This window comes from Micromys minutus, assembly GCF_963924665.1.
Source record: "Micromys minutus genome assembly, chromosome: 3".
Taxonomy (NCBI): Eukaryota; Metazoa; Chordata; class Mammalia; order Rodentia; family Muridae; genus Micromys; species Micromys minutus.
Genome location: NC_137972.1, coordinates 20,944,888 through 20,966,450, shown reverse-complemented (window position 1 = coordinate 20,966,450; position 21,563 = coordinate 20,944,888). Strand labels below are relative to the sequence as shown.

The window sequence follows — 21,563 nt, the reverse complement described above, 5'->3', positions numbered from 1 at the left end:
GTTCAGCCCTCCACTTCCTGCTCTCCCATTGGTCATCAGGTCTTTATTACAGTCGATCAGATAGAATTTTAGATCACCTCTAAGCTAGAGAGGAAGGATATATATTTACAAACTTTGAGGCCCCCAGGTATGGGCTATCGAAATAACATGCAACCTTGCCAGCATGTAGCTCTCTGCTGGGACAGCATTGAGAGTTGCATATACAAAGACACACTTTCACACACTGTATCCCAACAGGAAAGAGTCCCTGGTCTAACTTTCATCCCTTAAATCAAGTAGAGACAAAGTCTGAGATTCTTTCTTTTCTTCTGATTTGTAGCACCTGACCCACTTCCCCCTAGGGAAAATGTAAAGTAAGGAGCACAGAAAAGCATGCCGGCTTGAGGGCACTTTTTCCCTGAGGATTTTCATAAGCTGTTCTATTGTATTTTGAACAATTCAAGAAGGTTGAGCAGAGGCACTAATTTGTTGGGGAATTTGAGCCAGGCCAGTGTGAAAGTACTGTGAAGGTTGTTTACCAAGTGAGGCACTCAGCTAGGGTGTGAAGGCAGCAGGAATTCTTCCTGTGCTCACTAAGGAACAAACATTGGTGCCTTTTCCTATTCCTACTATAATGGCCAATAACCTTGTCTTGGGTGGAAATTTACTTTGCTTTGATATGTCCATTTGCCAAAGAGGTTAAGTTATCCTGATGCTAAAGAACTTTGAATTTTAGAATCTGTCCCCCAATTTTTTTTTTTTTTAAACTGGTGCTTCCATTGCTGTTGTTGCTGTAATGGAGGTGTTAGTGAATACCATGTGTCAAGTGCTATCTTAAAATTACACACACACACACACACACACACACACGCATATCTCAAGATTAGGTTTCTGTGGCATTGCCTTGTTGGTGGCAATTTTTGACAACTCTTGTAATATTCCTTAGCTCCTGTCCTTTATTCTATAAAAGAACAGAATTATAGGAGATCTAACTTCCAATTCCACTTATAACATTTCATGTTTGATATTTGAACTATGTGGTATTGAGGTCCTGACATAACCATTAGGATAGTTGAGGACAGTGGTAACCAACAGGGGATAGAAAGTGTGCTCTAGAGAGCAGCAAAGGAGAGGATGGTTAGCTCTCCTGATTCTCCAGGGGCAGGAAGATAGAGGCATTCAGAATCCAGGGGAAGCTATGCTAAGGTGATTACAATGACCACCAGTTGGAGCTGTTATGCGGTCTCCTTTTCAGCTAGAGAACTAGAAAAAGATCAAATCCTCAGTTATTCTTGCTGAAGATCCTTGGCCAAGCTAAAGGTCAAAGAGCCCTGAGAGCTACTTGATACACCTTGTGAACTCGAGGCTCTATGACATATGGAGAAGGGTCCCCTGGATTCCCGTGGACTTCATTTCCAAAGCGAAGCCGACTCCTCTGACGTTGTGTGAATATCAAGAAGCTATGACTCTAAGTAAAAATGTTATATATCTGGATATTACAGGATAAAATTTGCTGGCAATCTTATTATAAAACTCACTTCATAAAGACAAATGTATCCTTCTTAAGCAAATGTGGCACATTATGTTTATGTTCTCACATTAAATTATATAAGAAAAAACCCAAGATATTCTAACAAATATATTTTTAAATACCAGAGTATGTCATCTTTCATTTGGAGAACGATGTCTGTAAAACAAAGATTGAAATTTACTATCTTATTTCAACATGAAAGCAGACAAACTGCCCCACTTTTCAAATAATAAAATCGTTCATTTATTTTATTTTGCTTTATCTTTAACTTAGTTTTGATAATTTCGTATCTAATGAATATTTTCATATCTGCCCCCATTTTTTCTTCCTAACTCACCCAGATACCAATGACATATTTTCATTCCAATGAAATATGCTCTTCTTAAAAAAAAAAAAAAAAAAAAAAAAAAAAAAAAAAACCAAAAACCAAAGCCCAACTAGCACTGAACATATGTGAGTGGGTGTGGTGCCTGCCATCCATTGGCGTATGACCAACTTACCAGTAGCCACACCCCAGTGAAGAATGATTCTCCTTCTCCAAGCAACTGTTAACTCCAAATAGCTCCTCAGTTGTGGGCAGGGTCTTATGGATCCTCCCTCATCCCTACAGGATCTTTGAATGACTTGATCTTGTGTAGGTCTTGTGTAGGTTACCACAGTTACAATGAGCTCATGAGTGCAATGGTTGTGGTGTGTCCAGGAGACGGTAGTTTACAGAAGTCCTCCCCATCTCAGAATCTTTCATTCTTTCTGCCTCTTCTTTAATGATTTTCTATGAACTTTGGTGTAGGCAAAGAATTGATAACAATGTCCTATTAGGCATATGTACTCAAGAGTAATTGATTCTTAATACTTTTATCAATTATGAGTCTTGGCATTGACTTCTTGGCATCGATTACTACCCACTGCAAAAAGAAACTTCTCTATCCTGGGTTGAGAATTGCCTAGATCTATGAGTATAAGCATAAATATTTAGTGGGCTGCTTGAAAAGATCATTTAGCAGAATAACAGCAGTAGGTTACCTCTATAATTATGTAACAAAAACTATTGATGAAGGCATTATACATATTAGCTTCAGAATATAGGGAAATCAATCTCAAGCTTATAGAGAGCCATTCTCTCACCTGACTGGCTAGCTCTCAATCTGCCAGAAAATGCTACTCAAGCTTATCGGGAAGAGAAAATGTCAGTGGTCTTACTCAGTGCTAGAACCTCAGTGCTGTGATACTGTCCTGACAGTCACTGGTACAACAGTGGCATGACAATGGTGAAATAACCAACTGCTTTAGGATAGGTTTTGAGGTCTCTTCCCTGGGAGGAAATCCATGTCTACCACTGTCAATCTGCTCAAATGCCCCACCTTTACAAACTGAGATTTGCTGTTTGCCTTTTGAGTTAGACACCTAGCTGATTTATCTAAGTAGCTACCTTTCATTCTCCAGATGATGCACAAAAGGGAAAGGTTGAGATGACTATTGCAAGGACTTCATGGTATGGTTTCTGGTGAATTTTGAGTCAATGTTTAGCTCCCAATAACTGATCAGCCAAATGTGTCCAAGAGTTGTAATATCTCCTTTCATTTTAAACATTGTGTTTCAGAATAGAGATGTCTTTCTATATAGTATGATCATTTTGTTAAGTCACATTCAAGTATTTATTTTCTATTATAATAAGCAAACCCAATGGTAATCAGCTTACAATGAGGAAGTAAGGAGACTGAAGTCCTGCAATCTCATTTAAAGGTACACGACCCCCAGTGTCCCAAAGACCATCCTCTAGGCCTCAGCTCTGAAAACCCTCCAGTACTACTATGGGTTGGGGGTGAAGATTTCAGTGCCTGGACCATGAGGAAATGTTGCAGATCTAAACAGTAGCAGCACATATGCATCTTTGTAAATCCCTCATGCAGGCCGATTGGTGGATTTTGTTCTTACTATCTCCGAGCTCTGTACATCAATGCTGTATCTCACATCACTGTTCCTTATGTTTCCACCTTTCTTTAAAGAGTTTTTCCTGTGGGTACGAAGTAAGCAATATTTAAGAATGAGAATAGAAACACTGTAAAATGTCCAAAACCAACAGGCGAACAGTGATCACAGGCTGGGCATGAGCATGTGTCTCTAATCACCACTTGACATGCACTTGGAAGCTCATGCTGTTCACTCATAAACAGAAAACACTCAAAGACCTGCTGTATTTATTGACTTTTTGCAAATAGAAATTGGAACTGATACCATTACTGTCTTTGTGATATAGCCCCCCCCCCCTTTTGGAAATCAAAGGACTTTATAAACTGTTGGATAGAGAAATTCATTTTAGACAATCCTTAGTTTTCATTCCAGCCCTTTATTTAAATGGAAAATAGAGGGTAATGGTGTTTAATGGAGGCTTAAGGGTACCTTCTCATCTACTCTGTCACCTAGAAGACTCATGTCATGAGTAGAGGACAGGTTGAAGTCAGCTGGCTGTGAGTTGGGCCCTGGGTTCTTCTTTTGTTAGCTGCCTTACACATGCTGTAAGATGCCCTCAAGGGTTCATCCAGAGTACAGTTCATTCTGATAACTTTCACATGCACCCCATATCTGTCTTACCCCCTCTCTGTGTGACAAACTGGGCATTTTTCAAACAAACACTTTGCTTCTGTGAGGTGTCTGCAATGTTCTTGGCACTAAAGGATGGGAAGTCTACACTTTCATGGGCTTCCATCTTAACTGCGGAGATGGAGTGAAACAGAAACAGAGAAAAGAGTGTAGGGTACTGAGCTACATTCGGAGTGATCTTAGTGCCATTGAGGTGGGATGAGTGCACAGGGCCATCCGAAATGGTTTGGGTTAGCCAGAGGAGGTGACAAAATGAGCAGATCACAGCCATGGCTTGGACCCCAAGGTGGGAACAGATGTAGTATGTTTAATGAAAAGTATGGAGCCCCATTTGTTAGGAGCATAGCCAAAGATGGGTTCCAGATCAAATGAGACCTTATAGGTAAGAAAAATAATTTTGGGTGTTTTATTTTTTTATGTGGGAAGAAGTAGGAAAATTAGCTCAGGAAGAGGAGTGTCACACCTGATGGAATTGTGAAAGAGTTCTCTCAGCTCTATATAAAATTACATCACAGGAAGAGGAGAGAAGCAGAGAGGCCATTTACCCTGGGCTGAGACCCAGGATTATAAAGGCTCTTCAAGATCTAAAAAATAGGACATATGACCCAACTATACCACTTTGGGATATATACTCAAAGGAACCTGTGAGAATATAACATCAACACCTGCACATGGATGTTTACTGTAACCCGATTCCTAACAGACAAGATTTGGAACCACTGTCTATGAGTCGTAGAGATGAGACAGGCTTGGAACTGTATGGTCCAGACAGCAAGAGTCTCACACCACAGTCTCTGTTGAGAGGGAGGCTTCCCACCCTCTTCTCTCCACAGCAGCAGTTCTTGTCACACGAATCAGGTAATGGGGCCACCATTGAGAGAAAAGATGACACTCTGACCTTTCCTTTTGAGTTGACTGAGAGTTAGACCAAATAAAATATCTGATGGAACAAAAAAAAAAAAAAAAACTTTAGAGAGCAAGAGTTTATTGTAACTCACAGTTTCAGGGGGGCTCTGTTCATGTTTTAGTGGTGCTGCGTACGGGCAGATTACCATAGTGGCAGGAACACATGGAGGAGAACTATGCTCTTCATGGCTCTTCAGAAAGCAAAGAGAAAATTGGTTCATGGTTAGGAATAAAATAACCCTCAGGACCCTCCCCTATTGACCCACTTCTTTCAACTAGGCTTCATCCCTACGTTGCACCACCAACTGGGAACCATGCATTTAAACCATAATCTTTGAGGGGTGAAGTTCATACTCAGTCAACCCGGGCTGTTATGCGCATGTGATTCTAACTTTTGCTGTACCCTAATGTTAACTTTCCTAAGGTTCAGAAAACACTGTGTTCTGGGCTCTGTTGTGTCCCCAAAGGTGCGAGCAGATACATCACAGGCAAGATACAGTTGTTGCACATCTATCTATTTGCTTCCACAATTAAAAAAAAAATAAATTGAATTGGTCGGTAACACAGTTATTGATTTATGCATCTGTGTCCACTCCCTTTTGCTTGCTTGCTTTTCTAGTTGAAGAAGCGGCTCAGATTACTAACTCAAAACACTGTATTTTTAATTCAAGTGTCTAATGCCTTAGCTTTCCCTCTAAGCATGGCTCCAATGGCACCATGCAAAGTTTAGTGTGTTGTGTTTTTCTTTCGCTCAGTTGAAATGTGTTCCTGTTGTCTTTGTGATGTCTTCTTTGATCCGTGGATTGTTTAGAAGGGTATTGTTTAAGTTCCAACTCTTTGGGGATTTTCCATAGATATCACTTTTCTGTCAGTTTTTAGTTTAATTTAGTTGTGGTCATAGAACAAGGTATTTATTATTTCAAGCATTCCCATTGGCTAAGTTCATTTTATGGCTCAGAAGTTGGTCTGTCTTCATGACTGAGTATTGAAAGGATAAATATCATTGTTATTTGGTAGAAAATTCTATAAATGTAAATTAGTCTGGCTTGGCTTAGGCTGGCTTTAACATCTTCCTGACTTTACGACTACTTGTCTTCTCAGTTACTAAAACAACGATGTGGGTGTCACGCCACGTGGCCTCTCACTTGCAGTGGTTTGGTGGTGTTTTGAGCTCATGATGCTGTGAAAAGAACATGAATTCAACAGATACTGTGGACTTGTCCTAACTAATGCTATATAGAGTTATGCTATCATATTTTGCCAGGTAGGAGGCAGTAGCAGCAAGTGTAACTTCCATCAGCCAGGCATTCGTGAGGACAAACAATTACATCCCACAGTGAAACATACTGATAAGATGATGATACCCATCAGACTGTATAATTGAATGTATTTTAAGCTAAGAATGTTTTGCGGCATGCATATTCGGGTGTGGCTTCATTGTAAGTTGAAGAATAGTGGTAATTTCTATTTGAAAACTTGCTTATTATCCTTTAGTTTTTATCTATTTTTACTGCATGTATTTTGGAAATGTATGCACACATTTAGGTTTATTTGATTTTAGCGAAGTGATCATTATGTAGGCTTCTCCTATGTCCTGATAATAGTCTTTGTTTTGAAGCCTGCTTTGTCTTAGCTTTTTAAGATTGGTTTTTGCATAATATATTCATACTTATGATCTTTTTTATGTCTCAATATGCCTTTCTATTTAGATTATATTTCTTATAAAAATATATGGCCGAGTTTTACTTTCTTTCCTAACTTCAAATCTCAGCGTAGCGTTTTGAGTTATTTAAACCATTCACACTTAATATAATCCTTAATATATTTATATTGTAAATGTATCATTTCATTACTTTTTCTTTGTTCCTATATCTTTTCAATTTTGAGTTTGTTTTGTTTTATTATTCCACCTCTTCTCCAATGGTGGTCTGTACTGGAAGGTTTTGTGTGTCAACTTGACACAAGCTGGAGTTATCTCAGAGAAAGGATCCTCCCTTACAGCTGGATCTCATGAAGGCATGAGATCCAGCTGTAAGGCATTTTCTCAATTAGTGATCAACAGTGGAAGGGCCCATAGTGGGTAGTGCCATCCCTGGGCTGGTAGTCCTGGTTTCTATAAGAAAGCAAGTTGAGAAAACTAGGAGAAGCAATTTAATAAGTAGCACCCCTCCATAGCTTCTGCATCAGCTCCTGCCTCTAGGTTCCTACCCTGTGTGAGTTCCAGTCCTGACTTCCTTTGGTGATGAACAGCGATGTGGAAGTGTAAGCTGTATAAACCCTTTCCTCCTCAACTTGCTTCTTGGTCAGGATGTTTTGTGCAGGAATAGAAACCCTGACTAAGACACAGTCCATTAGTTCACTCTAACATTGGCATGTATTAGTGACTCTTCTCGGTTTACCATCTTTAATTTATTATACTCTCCTTTCAAATATGCATCACCACACCCTTCACTCAATGCAGCTTAAAGAGTATTCTTCAGTTCCCTTCTTTTAATCATCCCCCTTTGATGTCATATAGTTTACTTATGCACAGGCTGTAAATCCCATAATTCATGTTCACTATTTTTGCTTTAACCTGAGTTCCAAATCTTGTCCCTCTAGTACCATTTTCATACTCCAGTCTTTTCTTGTCCCATGATCTCTTAATACTATAGGTAAACTATATATCTGTTTATGTGATACCCCTGCCTTTGGGTTAAATGATTGTAGTAGCCATCAGTATCCTAAACTCCAGAAATCCAACATTAGCTGCTCCTCTCAGGGATGGTGCTACACACATTGAAAAAGCATGCTTCAGAAAGTGAATTATAGTTCATGTAGATTAAAAATAAGAATGATTTTTATTTATCATTACCATTTCTAGTACTTTCTATCTTGTGTAGATCCATATTTCTGCTTGGATTATACTCATTTTGCCCAAAGAACTCCTTCAACATTTTTTTTTTTTTTTAGGGCAGCTTTGTTGGCAGTGAATTAAGCTTTTGATTGCTGCCATATTTGGGTTTTTGCCTTCATTTTTGAAAGACATTTTCTTTATGTGTAGTATTCTAGGTTAACAGACTTTTTTTTCTTTACATACTCTGAAGCTGTCACTCTCTTTAGCTTTCACAGTTTCTGCTGAGAAACTGGCCGCAGTCCCATCTAAGACTTCCCCTCTGTGTTTAATGTGCCCGTTCACCCAGCATGTTTAAAGAATTTTCTTTCTATCTTGGCTGTCATCAGTTGCACTGTGAAGTGTCTAGGTAGGTGGCTGCTGGTTGCTCGCCTGCTCACTCAGCTTGGAATTCTATGCCTCTGACTTGTGTTTTATTGTCTTTCATGACTTTTGAAAATTCTTAGCTGTGCTAAATTATCCATTCAAATATCTAATCTATTGTCATTCCTTCTGAGATTTTATTTACATGTATGATAGGCCCCTTTATATTACTATATGATTTTAAAGTTATTTGTTTACTTACTTATCTGTTTGTATATTTGTTTGGGGTAGATGGATGCATGGACACACCCACATGGAGCTCAAAGGGCAATTTTCAGGAATTTATTCTCTCTTACCATGTGGTTTCTAGGTAACCAACTCAAGTTATCAGAATTGGTGACAAGCATGCTTACCCACTGAGCCCTCTAACTGGCTTTGTGCAACAGCTTTTGATTGTTAGATAGATTTCTTTTATTTTTCTTTATGTTTGGTTTTTATTTTCTGGCCAACTCTTCTTTAGTATATTTTTTAATAATTATCCTGAAGTGATGATCTCCTCATTATAACATACAGATCAACTTTGATATCATTAATTAGCTTGTTTTTTAACAATGAGAGTTTAGGGTTTGTGTACCTCATCAATTTTTCAGAAGGCCAGGCATTCCATATGAGAGGAATGAGACATGAGATCTGCAGTGTTTCCACTCACAGAGCTGTTCTTTTGCCAGGCCATTAGTGATGGGACTGAGCCAATCTACTGAGAAGAGGAGGTGGGTTTGCTTTTAGGACACTGTGAGCTTCAGGGACCTTCCGCAGTATGTCACTACACTAGCATGTTCTGTGTTCTTTATCTCTGTTCTGATAAGACACAGATTAAAATCGATTTAGGAAAGGGAAAGGTCTATTTGGCTTAACTTCTGGGTCCCAGTATAACACTGAGGGTGGGAATTTAGGGTATATCAGTTATCTAAGAACTTGAAGCATAAACAAGGGAAGAACACGCTTTTTAGGTTGTTTGTACATGGGTCCAAGCTTTCCGTGATGTATTGTCACTTTTAAAAATTAATTTTTTCTTGTTTTCTGCCTTTGAAACTTTAGATTTATTATGGCCATAACGAAAGTTACTATTGCATAGATTATCTTTGCTCAGGTGACAGTGGAAACTATGTTCTCATGCAATTGTATAAATATTAAGTGCAAACCAACTTCTGAAAGAGGGTTTATAATTCTACTTAGCACACTCCTTGTCTTTTAGGCTTTCCATCAAAGTGAAGGCAGAATAGGCATCAAAGTGCCATAGGCTTAAGAGAAATGCAATTTGTTGATTTTTCTTTCTTTTTGGTAGAAAGGTTTCTCTTATAGGTTCACAATTAATATTCATTCATTCTAATGAGATTGCCTTAATGTGACAGTTGACTGAGTTTAAAGTGAAGACAAAAAAGATATAGGTAGTAATTTTCTCTTTAAAAGAAATCACTTGTTATTATAAAAACAATTAACGAACAAAGCCAAAAATTAAAATAGAGACATAAACAAAATAATTTATCATTTGGTAGATAAGTAAAGTGCATTTATCATTGCTATAATGGAAGCCCTCCCAGAGAAGCAACAGATTTAATAACGACCTACAGGTAAAAATATTCATTTATCAGTGCTCTCAGATTTACACAAGAGTTTACAACACTTGGTTTCATTGAAAAGTTGGCTTATGCCCTGCAGTAACAGAACTGTCTGCCCATGTCCCTGCTAGAAATATGTCCAGCTGTGGAACTAGAAGCAGCCTTGATTATTAATGATATAAACATGATACCTCAACCTTTATATGCACTGATGTAGAAGTAGCTCAGCTTGTATTCAGACCCAAAAGGAGCCCTATTTGTGCCTCTGCTGTCATGACCTTTTACAAACACTGGATAACTTCGTAGAAACTCTTCTAACCCTCTAGCAGACCTATAAGTACCCTCACTTGGCCATGGAACCCAAAGATGGTCCCATCTTTATGCTCCATAGCAACCCCTGTATTTAGAAACTAACAATCTGTTTTAGTCCTGAACACTGGAAGCAGGCCCTTCTGACCATAGACTCTTGTATCCATAGATTGGTTGCATCCACATATCATGGTGGCAGACCCCTCTATTTAACCTTGCCTTAAGTATACCAATATATTCCTAACTCTCTTACCTCCGGAGTATACCTGTTATTCTCTTGCAGTGGTTACATCCACGGGCCATGCTAACAGATCCACCTTTATGACTTGGCTCAAGTATGTTAGCACATTCTTAGCTATCTTGCCTACAGACTCTGTCAGCTGATCCATCTGCGTTCTACCCACACGACTGATGAAGATCTTCATCAGATGAAACTAACCAGCAAGAACTAAAAGTGACCATTTTTCAAACACAGAGAAAGCCAAGTCAGGGATATAAGAAGAAGTAAATATGACACTCAATTAAGGGACCAGACAAAGCTTCAGAAACTAGGCCTAAAGAAACTGAGATACACAATCTGCTCAGCAGATAATTAAGAATAATAATTTTAAGAGTCTTAGCAAGCTAGATGAGAGCATGTGTGGAGCTCTTAAATTAGAAGTGAACAAAGGTGCAAAATGTATGAAAAAATCTAAATCAAACATAAAAATCACAAAAAAGGATAAAAGTGAAATTCTGGAATAGAAGAATAAAATGATGGAACTAAAAAATCCAACAGAGAGTTCACAAGTGAAAATAATGAACTCACAAGAAAATTACAACACAGAGCCAACACAATTAAGCATGAGAAAGAATTAGTGCACTTAAATATGAAACATTTGAAATTGTCCAATTCCAGAACAAAAGAGAATACAAAACTATGATTATCATTTTGCACATGTTTAAAAAGTTCCTCCAATAACATGTATTAACAGAGCTAGTATGGACATTTTAATGTTATGAATCCCTACCATCCATGAGCTCAAGCTATCTACTTCCATTTATTTGTATGTCCTCTTTGATTTCTCTAGTCAAAGTTTTATAGTTTTCTGTGTGCCTTTTATTCCTTGGTTACTTTTATTCTTAGGTATTTAATTTGTGCATTGTACAAAAACAACTCAAATGTGTTAAAGATCTACATGTAAAACCTGACACACTGGAACTATTGAAGGAATATGTGAGGGAACTCTCCCAGATATGGTACTTAGGCAATAAAAACAAAACTAGACAGATAGAATTCTATCAGCCTACAATGTGTTCTCAGTCTGACTCATTTCAGGACCCCAGAGATGAGCATATGGGTTTTTCTGGATCTCTTTGTTTTTCTTCCCATTGTGACTACTTGAGTAAATCTCTGTTTCCTGCTTTGTATTTTTTTAAATGAGAAATTATTTATGAACCAAAGTTCTGGTAAAGGATCCCCATATTCAAGAAAATCTTGTAACTCAATCAGGGGGAAAGGGAGGAAGGGAGAAAAAACTTAGAAAATTAAAAACCCACTTTAGCATGGAATGAGAGAGAAAGAAAGAAAGAGAACTTAGGACGTTAAAAAGCCACTTAAACATTGAAAAAAATTAAATAGCCACTTTACCAAAGAAAACATGAAAATAGTCAATAAAAATAAATTTTTTATCATTAGTCATCAGAACCATATAATGCAAAGGCAAAAGGAGATATGGTAAGATAGATGAATAGGTAGAGATACCTGGTGGTGGGAAGCACGCTGCAGAAGCCATTGTTGAAACAATATGGATATTTCTCTAAAAACTGAGTTATCATTTGATGCACTAATCCCACTTTTGGATATATATTTCAAGAATTTGAGATCAAGATCTTAAATAGAGATACTCACACCCTTGTTTACAGCTCAATGATCCACTGTTGCCACAAATAGAAACAATCCAAGTATCCATCTACAGATGCACAGATAAAGTGTGGCACATGATAAAAGTAGGAAGTTCTGCCATTTGTGATACTATGACTAGACCTGGAGGACACTACGCTAAGTTAAATAAGCCAGGCTCAGTAGTGCAAACACTGAGAGGGTTACTATTACAGGACATGTAGCACCAGACTTATATTGAGGGGGAAAACAGAAGATGTTAATCAAAGGGTATGAAGCTTTATTTACATAGTGTGTAGGTATAAGCTCTACAATAGTGGTTCTCAACCTGTGGGTCACGATCCCTTTAGGAAGAGGGTCAAATGTCCTTTTCACATGGGTGGCCTAAGAATATTTGCATATCAGATATTTACATTATATTTCAAAACAGTAGCAAAATTACAGTTAGGAAGTAGCAACAAAGGTAATTTTATGGTTGAGGGTTACCACAACATGAGGAACTATATTAAAGGGTCACAGTAAAATTAGAAATGTTGAGAACCATTGCTCTAGAGTCCCATTATATAACAACACTATGGAGTATAAACAGAGTTTTGCTAAGAGGGTAGCTCTTTTATGCTAAGCATTCTGAACGCAAGAGCAAAATATATTTAAGAACGGATCATAAGGAGCATATTTAGAAGCAAGGAATGTGTCATGGTCTGCCTTATTAGATAAGTTAGATAGTTATAACTTTTGTATATCAGTCTCACTAAATCAAGTGGTCTGAAAAATAAAGAAATAAAAACCACCCACTCAAAGAAATCTTTAGACATTTTATTGAATTTCTTTTAGTCATTGTTTAAATATGTGTATGTTTGTTTGTATACATTAGCATATACACCTACAGATATGCTTTATATACTTTGTTAAGTGAGCTTTTTTTTTAAATGTGCACTTTTCTGTGGGTTGAGCAGTATGAATCTAAAATAGTAATGTGTTATTCATATTGGTGAAGATGCTGAAACTTGGGGTATATTTTTGGTTTGTTTTTAGGGCTGTGTTCTTCCTGTAGCTCTCTACTTCTCACAAATGGCCAACTCTGATGTGTATGTGTGAGTCCAGAGGAACACACTTCATCTCAGCCAAGATGAGTTGTTGAGTGTTTGTGCAGAGGAGGTCCCTTCCCTTGTAGCCTTCATCCCTTTGAATTCATTACAAAAAGAGTGAATATTTTTTCCAACCTATTTTGAGTCATAGAACAGAAAGAAATATGGGGAGTATATGATGTTCCTAATAAGTGTTTTATTTTTCTTTCTTTCTTTCTTGGTTTTCCAGAAAGTATTTTGGAGAGAAAATTGGGTTGTATTTTGCTTGGCTGGGGTTGTATACGTCATTCCTGATCCCATCTTCTGTTATTGGAGTAATTGTGTTTCTTTATGGATGTGCAACAATTGAGGAAGATATTCCCAGGTAAGTTGCTTTTAGAGAGAATGCTCCATTTCCATGTAGTCAGAGTTTGGAGTTTTGCCCTAGCTGTGAGTACATTTCACACAGCTCTTCCCAAAGTCCTTCCTTTTCATCCTCTAGTCCTTCCCACACATGTAACTTCCCTCTAGAGTTGGATCCGGCAGCTGCAGGTTCTAGAAGTTCTGAATGTTCTAGAAGCAGAACTATGTTGGTTGCTGTGGTCAATATGTTCCTTCAGGCCATCACCTGCTGTGCCAGGCAAAGAACACCCAAGGAAAATAGTTGTACTAGATAAATAGTTTTGTCCCCTAACTTCACAACATTTGCCATCTGGCTTTCCATAGAATCCAGGTCAGATTGCATACAGTATCATTGGATAGAGGTCACAAGTCCCTGTGGTCACATACTAAATCAACATAATGCTGTAGGAAGTTGCTGCAAGGAAGGTCTGTACTATGGCTCAGAAGGTCTGTAACTGCAGGTCATAACAGACCAGGTAGGGCTTATAACAGAACCAAGAGAGCAAAGGCTGATTATTATGAAAAGAGAAGGTCTATAAAGAACAAAAGTACTTATGAATTGCTGGTGACATTACACATTAATTGTGTGACTACATCCATTCACAGTATCACTTGGGAAACTGAGGCAGAAAGACTGCTATGATTTTGAGGCCAGGCTTGGAGCTATATAGTGAATTTGAAGTCAGCCAAGAGTACAGAGTAAGAATATACCAGAACCAATGAGGTTTAGAAAACCAACACACCACCACCAACAACCACAAAAAAAGTGAAACACAAAACCTATATGACCACATAGTTCACTGAGCCATCTCCCAAGTGCTGTGTGTTAAAGTTATAAGATCTCTTGGCTCAGTTTATCTTAATTGGAGATGAGACCAGTTATGGCAGTTGCTATTCAGTTTCATAACAATATGCTGTTTTATCAATAACAAGATGGATTAAGGATACTGGGAAGACATTATAAATGTCTACTGTAGTTGGCTGCGGTAGTGAGGGATGTGATGGCCATCCTAAAGAAAGGGATGAGAACTTGGCGGGTCTTTCCGTGCTCATTCTGTAGAGAGGGACTTAAAAAAGCAACCTGAAGCTAGATTTGTCAGTGTGCAGAGCAAAGCTAAGTAAGTTGGTGTAAGAGACATGAGTGTGGATTTCTGGCTGGAAGTGTCCATGGCCTTCTTATACTCTGAAGCTGTGTCTACACAGAAGCATGTGCACCACACATGCATGTGCACGCACATTCACACTTATGCAGGGATATGCACGTATGAAAGGTGTGTTACTATCATTGTATTATAACACACTCCCTGTCATTGTATGTTGTGTTCTGTCACCCATGAAGAGAAACCCATTGGTTGCTCTTGGATGAAGCAGATAGTGTATTGGCTATTTTTCTCATGGTCTTGACAAAAACATCTAGAAAAGGCAATCCAAGGAAGGATTTGTTGTCACTCCATTGTTTGGGCAGGCACAGTCCACCATAGTGGCAGTAATACAGGGTAGTTGATCACATTGTATCCATAGTCTAAAAGCAGAAAGCAGTGGATGCTGTTGTTTGCACTGTCTTCTTGTTCTTTCTATTCAGTCTAGAGCCTACATTCGGGGCAAGTCTTCTCCCCTTCAATTAAATCTCTCTGATAAACATTTTTACAGAAGTGCCCAGGGATATGTCTTCTGTGACATCCAGCCAGGCTGACAATACACATGAGCAAGAGCAATAGCGTAGAATAAAATGAGATGAAATATTAGTGTTCTTCACAAGCAAGAAGGATGAATGGCTACAGTGCTGTATTTGTACGTAGTTACATGTTTGCATTTTAATCCTGTAGTCACAATTAATTTTAAATTGTAAGTCACATTGTAAAACCTTGCAATCTACTGATGTGTGATTGAGTTCTGGCTGGTTGATTTTCAGAATCAAAAGAATGTTGGGAATCCAGGAAGATGTAAGTAATAAAAAACTACTTCCTGTGGCTTTTGAATGAGGACTGCTCTTGTTTTGTTGCTTGTTTTTAGGAACAGCCACCACACCTAGGGAACACATAGGGCAGATGCACCTGCCACTGAGCTGCCTCCTGAGCCTCAAAGACCTGCACTGAAAGCATATGAAACTCCATATGCATCAGAAGGCCAGATTCTGTGGACCTGATGAACCCACACATAAGCATTTCTGGTCAGCAGACAAAATTATACTCCTTAAATTTTCTCCAGACACACCTAAGCACAGTTAAACACTTCCACTGTTTTTGATGTATTATGGAGTCACATTAGTTGTACAAATTAATTCTTTCATGGGAGTTGTTTCATATCACACATGCGTGTCCTGCTTTGACTGTACCCTCTCATCTTATTGCCACCCTCCCTCCACCTGGCATTCTTCCTTACCAATTATCCTTCTTTTACTTTTAGGACACCTCTTTTCTTGTTTCATATTTCAGTAGCTGAACCATACTTGCTCATGGATACCTGACTTTGTCCTGAAGAGCTGACATTTGCATTGGAGGTTTTGTCTTGAGGTTTTTAGTGGTTTTCATTTGATTCATAGTTAGCGTTCTGACTCTAATGTGTCCCTGAGGAGTTCTTGTCTGTTCTTGCTTATCTGGGATTCTAAATATATCTTGTGATTATGTGCCCATTGCTTTCCCTAGATTTGAGAAATTGGTGAATTTTCATGGAATTGGTTTTCTGTGTCTTTGATTTTTATCTTGCTTCTTATTCTGCCTTAGAGTTCTTAGGTATGGTTTCTTTGTCAAATTAACACAGACAGACAGATAGACACACACATGCACACACAGCATAGGTGGACAAACTGATAGATTTGATTATTTTTTATTTTGGTTACATCTGGGTGTGGGCACACGTGTATGTGTTTATGTGTTGGCATATACCTGCAGAGTCCAGTGGGGCCACAAGGTTTTCTGGATCTGGATTTACTAGTTTTTAACCAACTTAAACTGGGTGCTAGGAACTGAATTAGGGTCCTCTGGGGGAGCATCAAGTGCTCAGACTGCTGGGCCATCTTTTCAGCCTCCTGAGTCTTTGTTTCCCTTATATTTCCCCTTAGCTATTGCTTTTCCTATTTTTTATTTTGTGGTTTTGGAAACAGGCTTCAGCCTAGACTAGCTTAAGCTCCCCATGTAGCAGAGGGTGACTTTGAACTCCATGGTATTGAAACTGCACTTGAATTGGAGGAAGCATAGGCATTGGAGGGAGAGAATGGGCTCATTGGGTGAATAATACACTAAGTTCAAGATACATGATCCTTCATATGGTATAATATCCTCTTTTCTCCTCTATTTTAATTGCCTAGATCACCTTTTCCCCCTTTTGTTTGTTTTGGCTGAGGCCTGCTAGATCGGGTTTTCAAAGAGAACTGGCTCTCTGTTCGGTAGTGTTGTTCTTTTACTTCATGTTCATTATTTCTCCTCCTGTCTACATCATTTCTTTCCTACTGATACCTCGGGGATTGATGAAATTTTATTTTTTAATTTAAGGTTTGAGACTCATTTTTCTGTTATTTACTTAAGATTGGTTTGCTTTTATCCGGTAGGCATGCATAGCTTTGAGCTCCCTTCCTAATGATACTTTTGCAGTCTCTCAGATCCTCAATTTTCTGGGCTGTTCTTCCATTTCCATTTACTGACAGAAACTTTTTAAGTTTTTCTTGATAATTGTTTTGATGATGTAGTGATTTCTCAAGAGTATATTTTTTATTCCCTAAGTGTTGCTATATCCTATGAAGTTTCCCTTGCTGTAGATCACAGTTTCAGTCTATTGCTGTCTGCTAAGAGAGCGCCCTACTTGGGGGATCTTCTTAAAGATTGCTAATTTTTCTATCAAGCCTGGAATTCACTATGTTCTGATTTAAATATTTTTGTTTTTCAAAATCATATAGTCCTAGGAAGTTGCAAAGGACAGTGGACCTTAAGTGGCTCTTCACCTAATTACCCTAGCTCTCATGTTTGCTACAAGTCTACCAGAACTTCAAAGCCAGAAAAGTCAAACTGCTCATGAGAACTGTAATTGCTTTCATTCCTAAGTATTTTGTATAAGATATTTGGGTGGTAATACTTCCACATGGTCTTGGTACACCTAAAGGATGTTGCTCCTGACACATCAGTTTCTTTTTCTAAGTAGTTACATGATGGGCAAATTCTAAAACCAGCTGATTACTTTAAACCATATTGCAAAGGGAAGTTGATTACTTCAGCTCTGAGACTTTAGCTTGGTCTAGATTTTCTGGAAATGGCCTCTCTGTGCCTCCAGCTTTGTGTAGATCTTGAATCTCTAATGTGCTCATTCATCGACTTCTAAGAACCTTGTTTACTTTAGGGTCTTGATGTGGTTGATTGGCAGGCCATTTGTCAACCTTCCTATCCTTTCTAGAAAGAAACAATAGACTAAAGAAATAAGCACTCAATTTATAGCCTCATTGACTTCTCACTAGAAATCTGGGATTTTTAAAAAAATGAATCTGGTACATAAATAAAAAATTCTTTTTCATCTTGATTGGGCTTCCTCATCATTCTGCCTGTCTATAAGAACCCTGTTTCAAGACATGCAGCCCTTTTAATGCCATCTCAGGACTGAATTTTTCCAGAATTCTATTAAAATTGCTTGCACCCCAACTCCCAATACATACCAAACTTTCTGACTTCAGATGATTTGAGAAGAATCCCTGTTACCATTTTGTGCAGATGATTGAGAGGTGTCTTCCTGTACATGACTGTTATTATAGAGGGGTCACAGGCAAAGTGCATGTATTTACGGTGCTTTGTACTGTATTTGTTGATAATCCTAATAAATCTTTATTCCTGGTCTTCTGGCATTGGCAGGATTTAGATAAGATTAGACTGAGTGGGATTATGCTCCCTGGCATATAAGTATGCAAAACAGAACAATCAAAAGTCTCCAGTGCACGTCCATGAAGGCCAGTGTGAGGTACAAATGCTCTTAGACATGGTTACAAGTCAGAGCTCTTTACTTGCACTGACAAAGACAAATTATTTTCTGGTTAAATCCATTTTCCTCAATGGACTTAATAAAGCAGCCACACTTTATAATTGTGTAGTGATGGTTTGTGGGGGCCAGGAGGTTGAGGTTTACTTTGTTATGAAGACATGGGGCCAATATTGAATGTGTGATTAAGGTATCACCAGTTAATAATGTTGATGTGGGCAAGTCATGCTTGTTGGCACTTGCCAATGAAGAGTTCAGCAGTCAATGAGTAGGGGAGGGCCTTTGTCCTAGAGAACCAGGCTTTTCCTACTCTGATACAGAAGGCTTTCCCTGCTAGAGACTGAAACCATTCAAGACAGAAGCCTAGAAGCTGGGACTTAAGGGAAAGCAAGTGTTGTAATTCTGTACTCTTCAACTGCATTGGTGAGGATAAATAGATAGAAATGAACATCCTTGGCTTCCCAGGTTCCATGGAATCTCTTACTCATAGCGCTAAAGGAGCTCTCAGGGGACAGTGGCCTCCAGGGCCCTAATAAACTGTGCTCTCCAACACTCCCTGCTGCCTCTTTCTGTAGTGAACAGAGCTGTGGGGTCCAGGAGGGATCCCCTCTTTCCTTAACAGGGTTGTTCCAGCTGGGGTTGAGAAAGACTAATTACTTATTTGCATGAAGTCCCTAGCTGAGCTCTCCCCTCTTTCTGTCTGTACTACAAGCCTAACTATTCACCTATGTCTGCAGAGGGAATGCTTCATACAAGGGCCACGAATTTATTGTTCTTTCCAGTATTTGGTAATAGAGGAATATTGAGGAAGTCATCCAGGGATGGTGATTTTTTTGATTCTTATGTGTAAGTGTCCATATGCGCCTTAGCGTATTTGATTCAGTCTTACTCAATGAATTGTGAATATAGCCATAGGTCTATTAAATAGAAGTGCATTTGTAATAGGTTAGCACACAGGCCATTAGTGCCACTTGGCTCATGCTTCCTTTTCTGTGCAAGAGAATCGCATCCCTGGAAGGCTTTGCCTTCCCTTTTATTCTTTCTAATCCTGTTTCACAGTTGTCATAATCCTTAGTAGGCTGAGGTTATTTGTCTCCATTTCCACAAACAGTTACAGACACTGATGATGGAAAGGTACCTTCTTACACTGTTCTAAACATTCCTCCTCACCTGCTTCCTCGAGATGCTAACATTTGCGCTGGTCCCATCATACACTCATATTTGTTTCTGCTTGGGACTAGGTCCCACATTTGTAAGGTATCCCAGTAGGGTATAAAAATGATACCTCATACTTGAAGGAAGGAAATCCAACCTCAGTGTGGTGCTTTATTCACAGCTGTCTGTGTCTCCTATCAACCATATAGATGTAGCACACCCAGAAGAGGTTTCCTTAGGCATCATTCAGTGCACATACCTGAGGTGGTGTTTCGGTGCTCATACCTCTGATAATCGTTAGCTTTCTGGGAAGTTTATAGTTGAGAAAGAGCTACCTACGTCCTCTGAAGATGGCTCAGTCATTCTTTGTTACCATTTGATGAGAGTGAACACAGCCCTGATCCTTCAACCTCTGCCACTGCAGCAAAGAGATGTGTGACCACCAGAATGCCTTCACCATGTGTCCCTTGTGTGACAAGTCCTGTGACTATTGGAACCTCAGTTCAGCCTGTGGGACCGCACGGGCCAGTCACCTGTTTGACAATCCAGCCACCGTCTTCTTTTCCATCTTCATGGCTCTCTGGGGTAAGTGTGATCACCGTGACTGCTCAATGGGGCGTATCCTTTAAATACAAATACAAATCCTCACAGTGGCCAGGATTTGGAGGCTGCAGCATTCAATTTATTTAATTCAGTATTTTATTCCTTCTTTGGTGATATGTGTGAAAGAAGTTGGAACATACTTCATGGATCTTCATGTCCTCTCTTAGAGGAATAATGTTGACTCCACACTGGCCTCATGTGTGACTTATGGGAATTTGAGCCTGTATGTGTTCTAAAACCTGCTAGCAACTCATAAGGAACTCAGCCCATTTTCTTCCCTATTAAAGTCAAGGGGCAGGTACAGTGCAGAGAAGAATGCTTGTGTGCTGTCACAGTGGGAGGTAGTTGGTGTTAGCATGGGCTAATATCTGCTCTCCTGACTTCTAGGCTTCATGCTTTATCTGTACCTAGGTGTAGACTGAGCAGATTCTATTGAATGTAAAAGTGGTATTTTCAATATTTCCACTAAAGATATTTGTGAAAGGAAGAACAAACAGTTCCTGTATTTTCCCCTTCCTACATCCTCCCTGGAGTCTTAGAATAGCACTGTGATTATCTGAACACACACACACACACCCTACACAATATACACTACAATCACACACCACACAGACAGACAGACAACACACACCACATACACAGACAAACATACACATTACAGAACACATAGACAGACACCTCACACCACACTGTACACACCATACGTACATAATACCCCCACACCCCATACATACATATACACACCACACCACACACATACTACATACCACATGTCACATACCACACACCACACATACATCACACCCCACTTGTATATACAAACATACACACACACACACACACACCACACACCACACACACAGACACCACATATACACAGACACATCATGCCACACACACCATATACACACACATACACACACACTATACCACACAGACACCACATACCACCCCCACACACTCTGCACACCTCACCTACCCACACTTACAGATACATGTATACACAATCTCTATCTCTAATCATTTATATCTCTATATCTACATTTATAACTATCTAATCTCTGTCTATATCTATCTATCTATCTATCTATCTCTAATCATCTATATCTGCCTATATCTGTTTATAGTTTTACAAACTTGGTTTCCCTTATGTGTTCAAAAAGAGTGTAAGTCAACATGTTTTAGTTCATTTAGTCGCCACCTGGATTGTACTACTGATGAAAGTAAATGACCATGTCCATCCACTGGGTCAAAGCTTAACAGACCACAGTCCTGTTGCAGAGCCCACCAACTTATGCCTATCTTGTTAGGGGCTAGAGGACCTAACATGCTGGGATCTGAGTCAAAGATAAGGAAA

General features: G+C 39.0%; 1 protein-coding gene across 2 annotated transcripts in view; it reads left to right on the top strand.

Moving 5' to 3' along the window:
- The window catches only part of ANO2 (anoctamin 2), a gene marked incomplete at both ends in the record, with an annotated part of 305,878 nt that overhangs the window by 134,160 nt on the left and 150,155 nt on the right, over window positions 1–21,563 (top strand). For both annotated transcript variants that reach the window (XM_080913855.1, XM_080913854.1), the window contains 2 exons: window positions 13,341–13,475; window positions 20,028–20,188. In XM_080913855.1, the coding sequence (XP_080769981.1) occupies window positions 13,341–13,475; window positions 20,028–20,188 (296 nt within the window). The remainder of the gene's footprint in view (window positions 1–13,340; window positions 13,476–20,027; window positions 20,189–21,563) is intronic.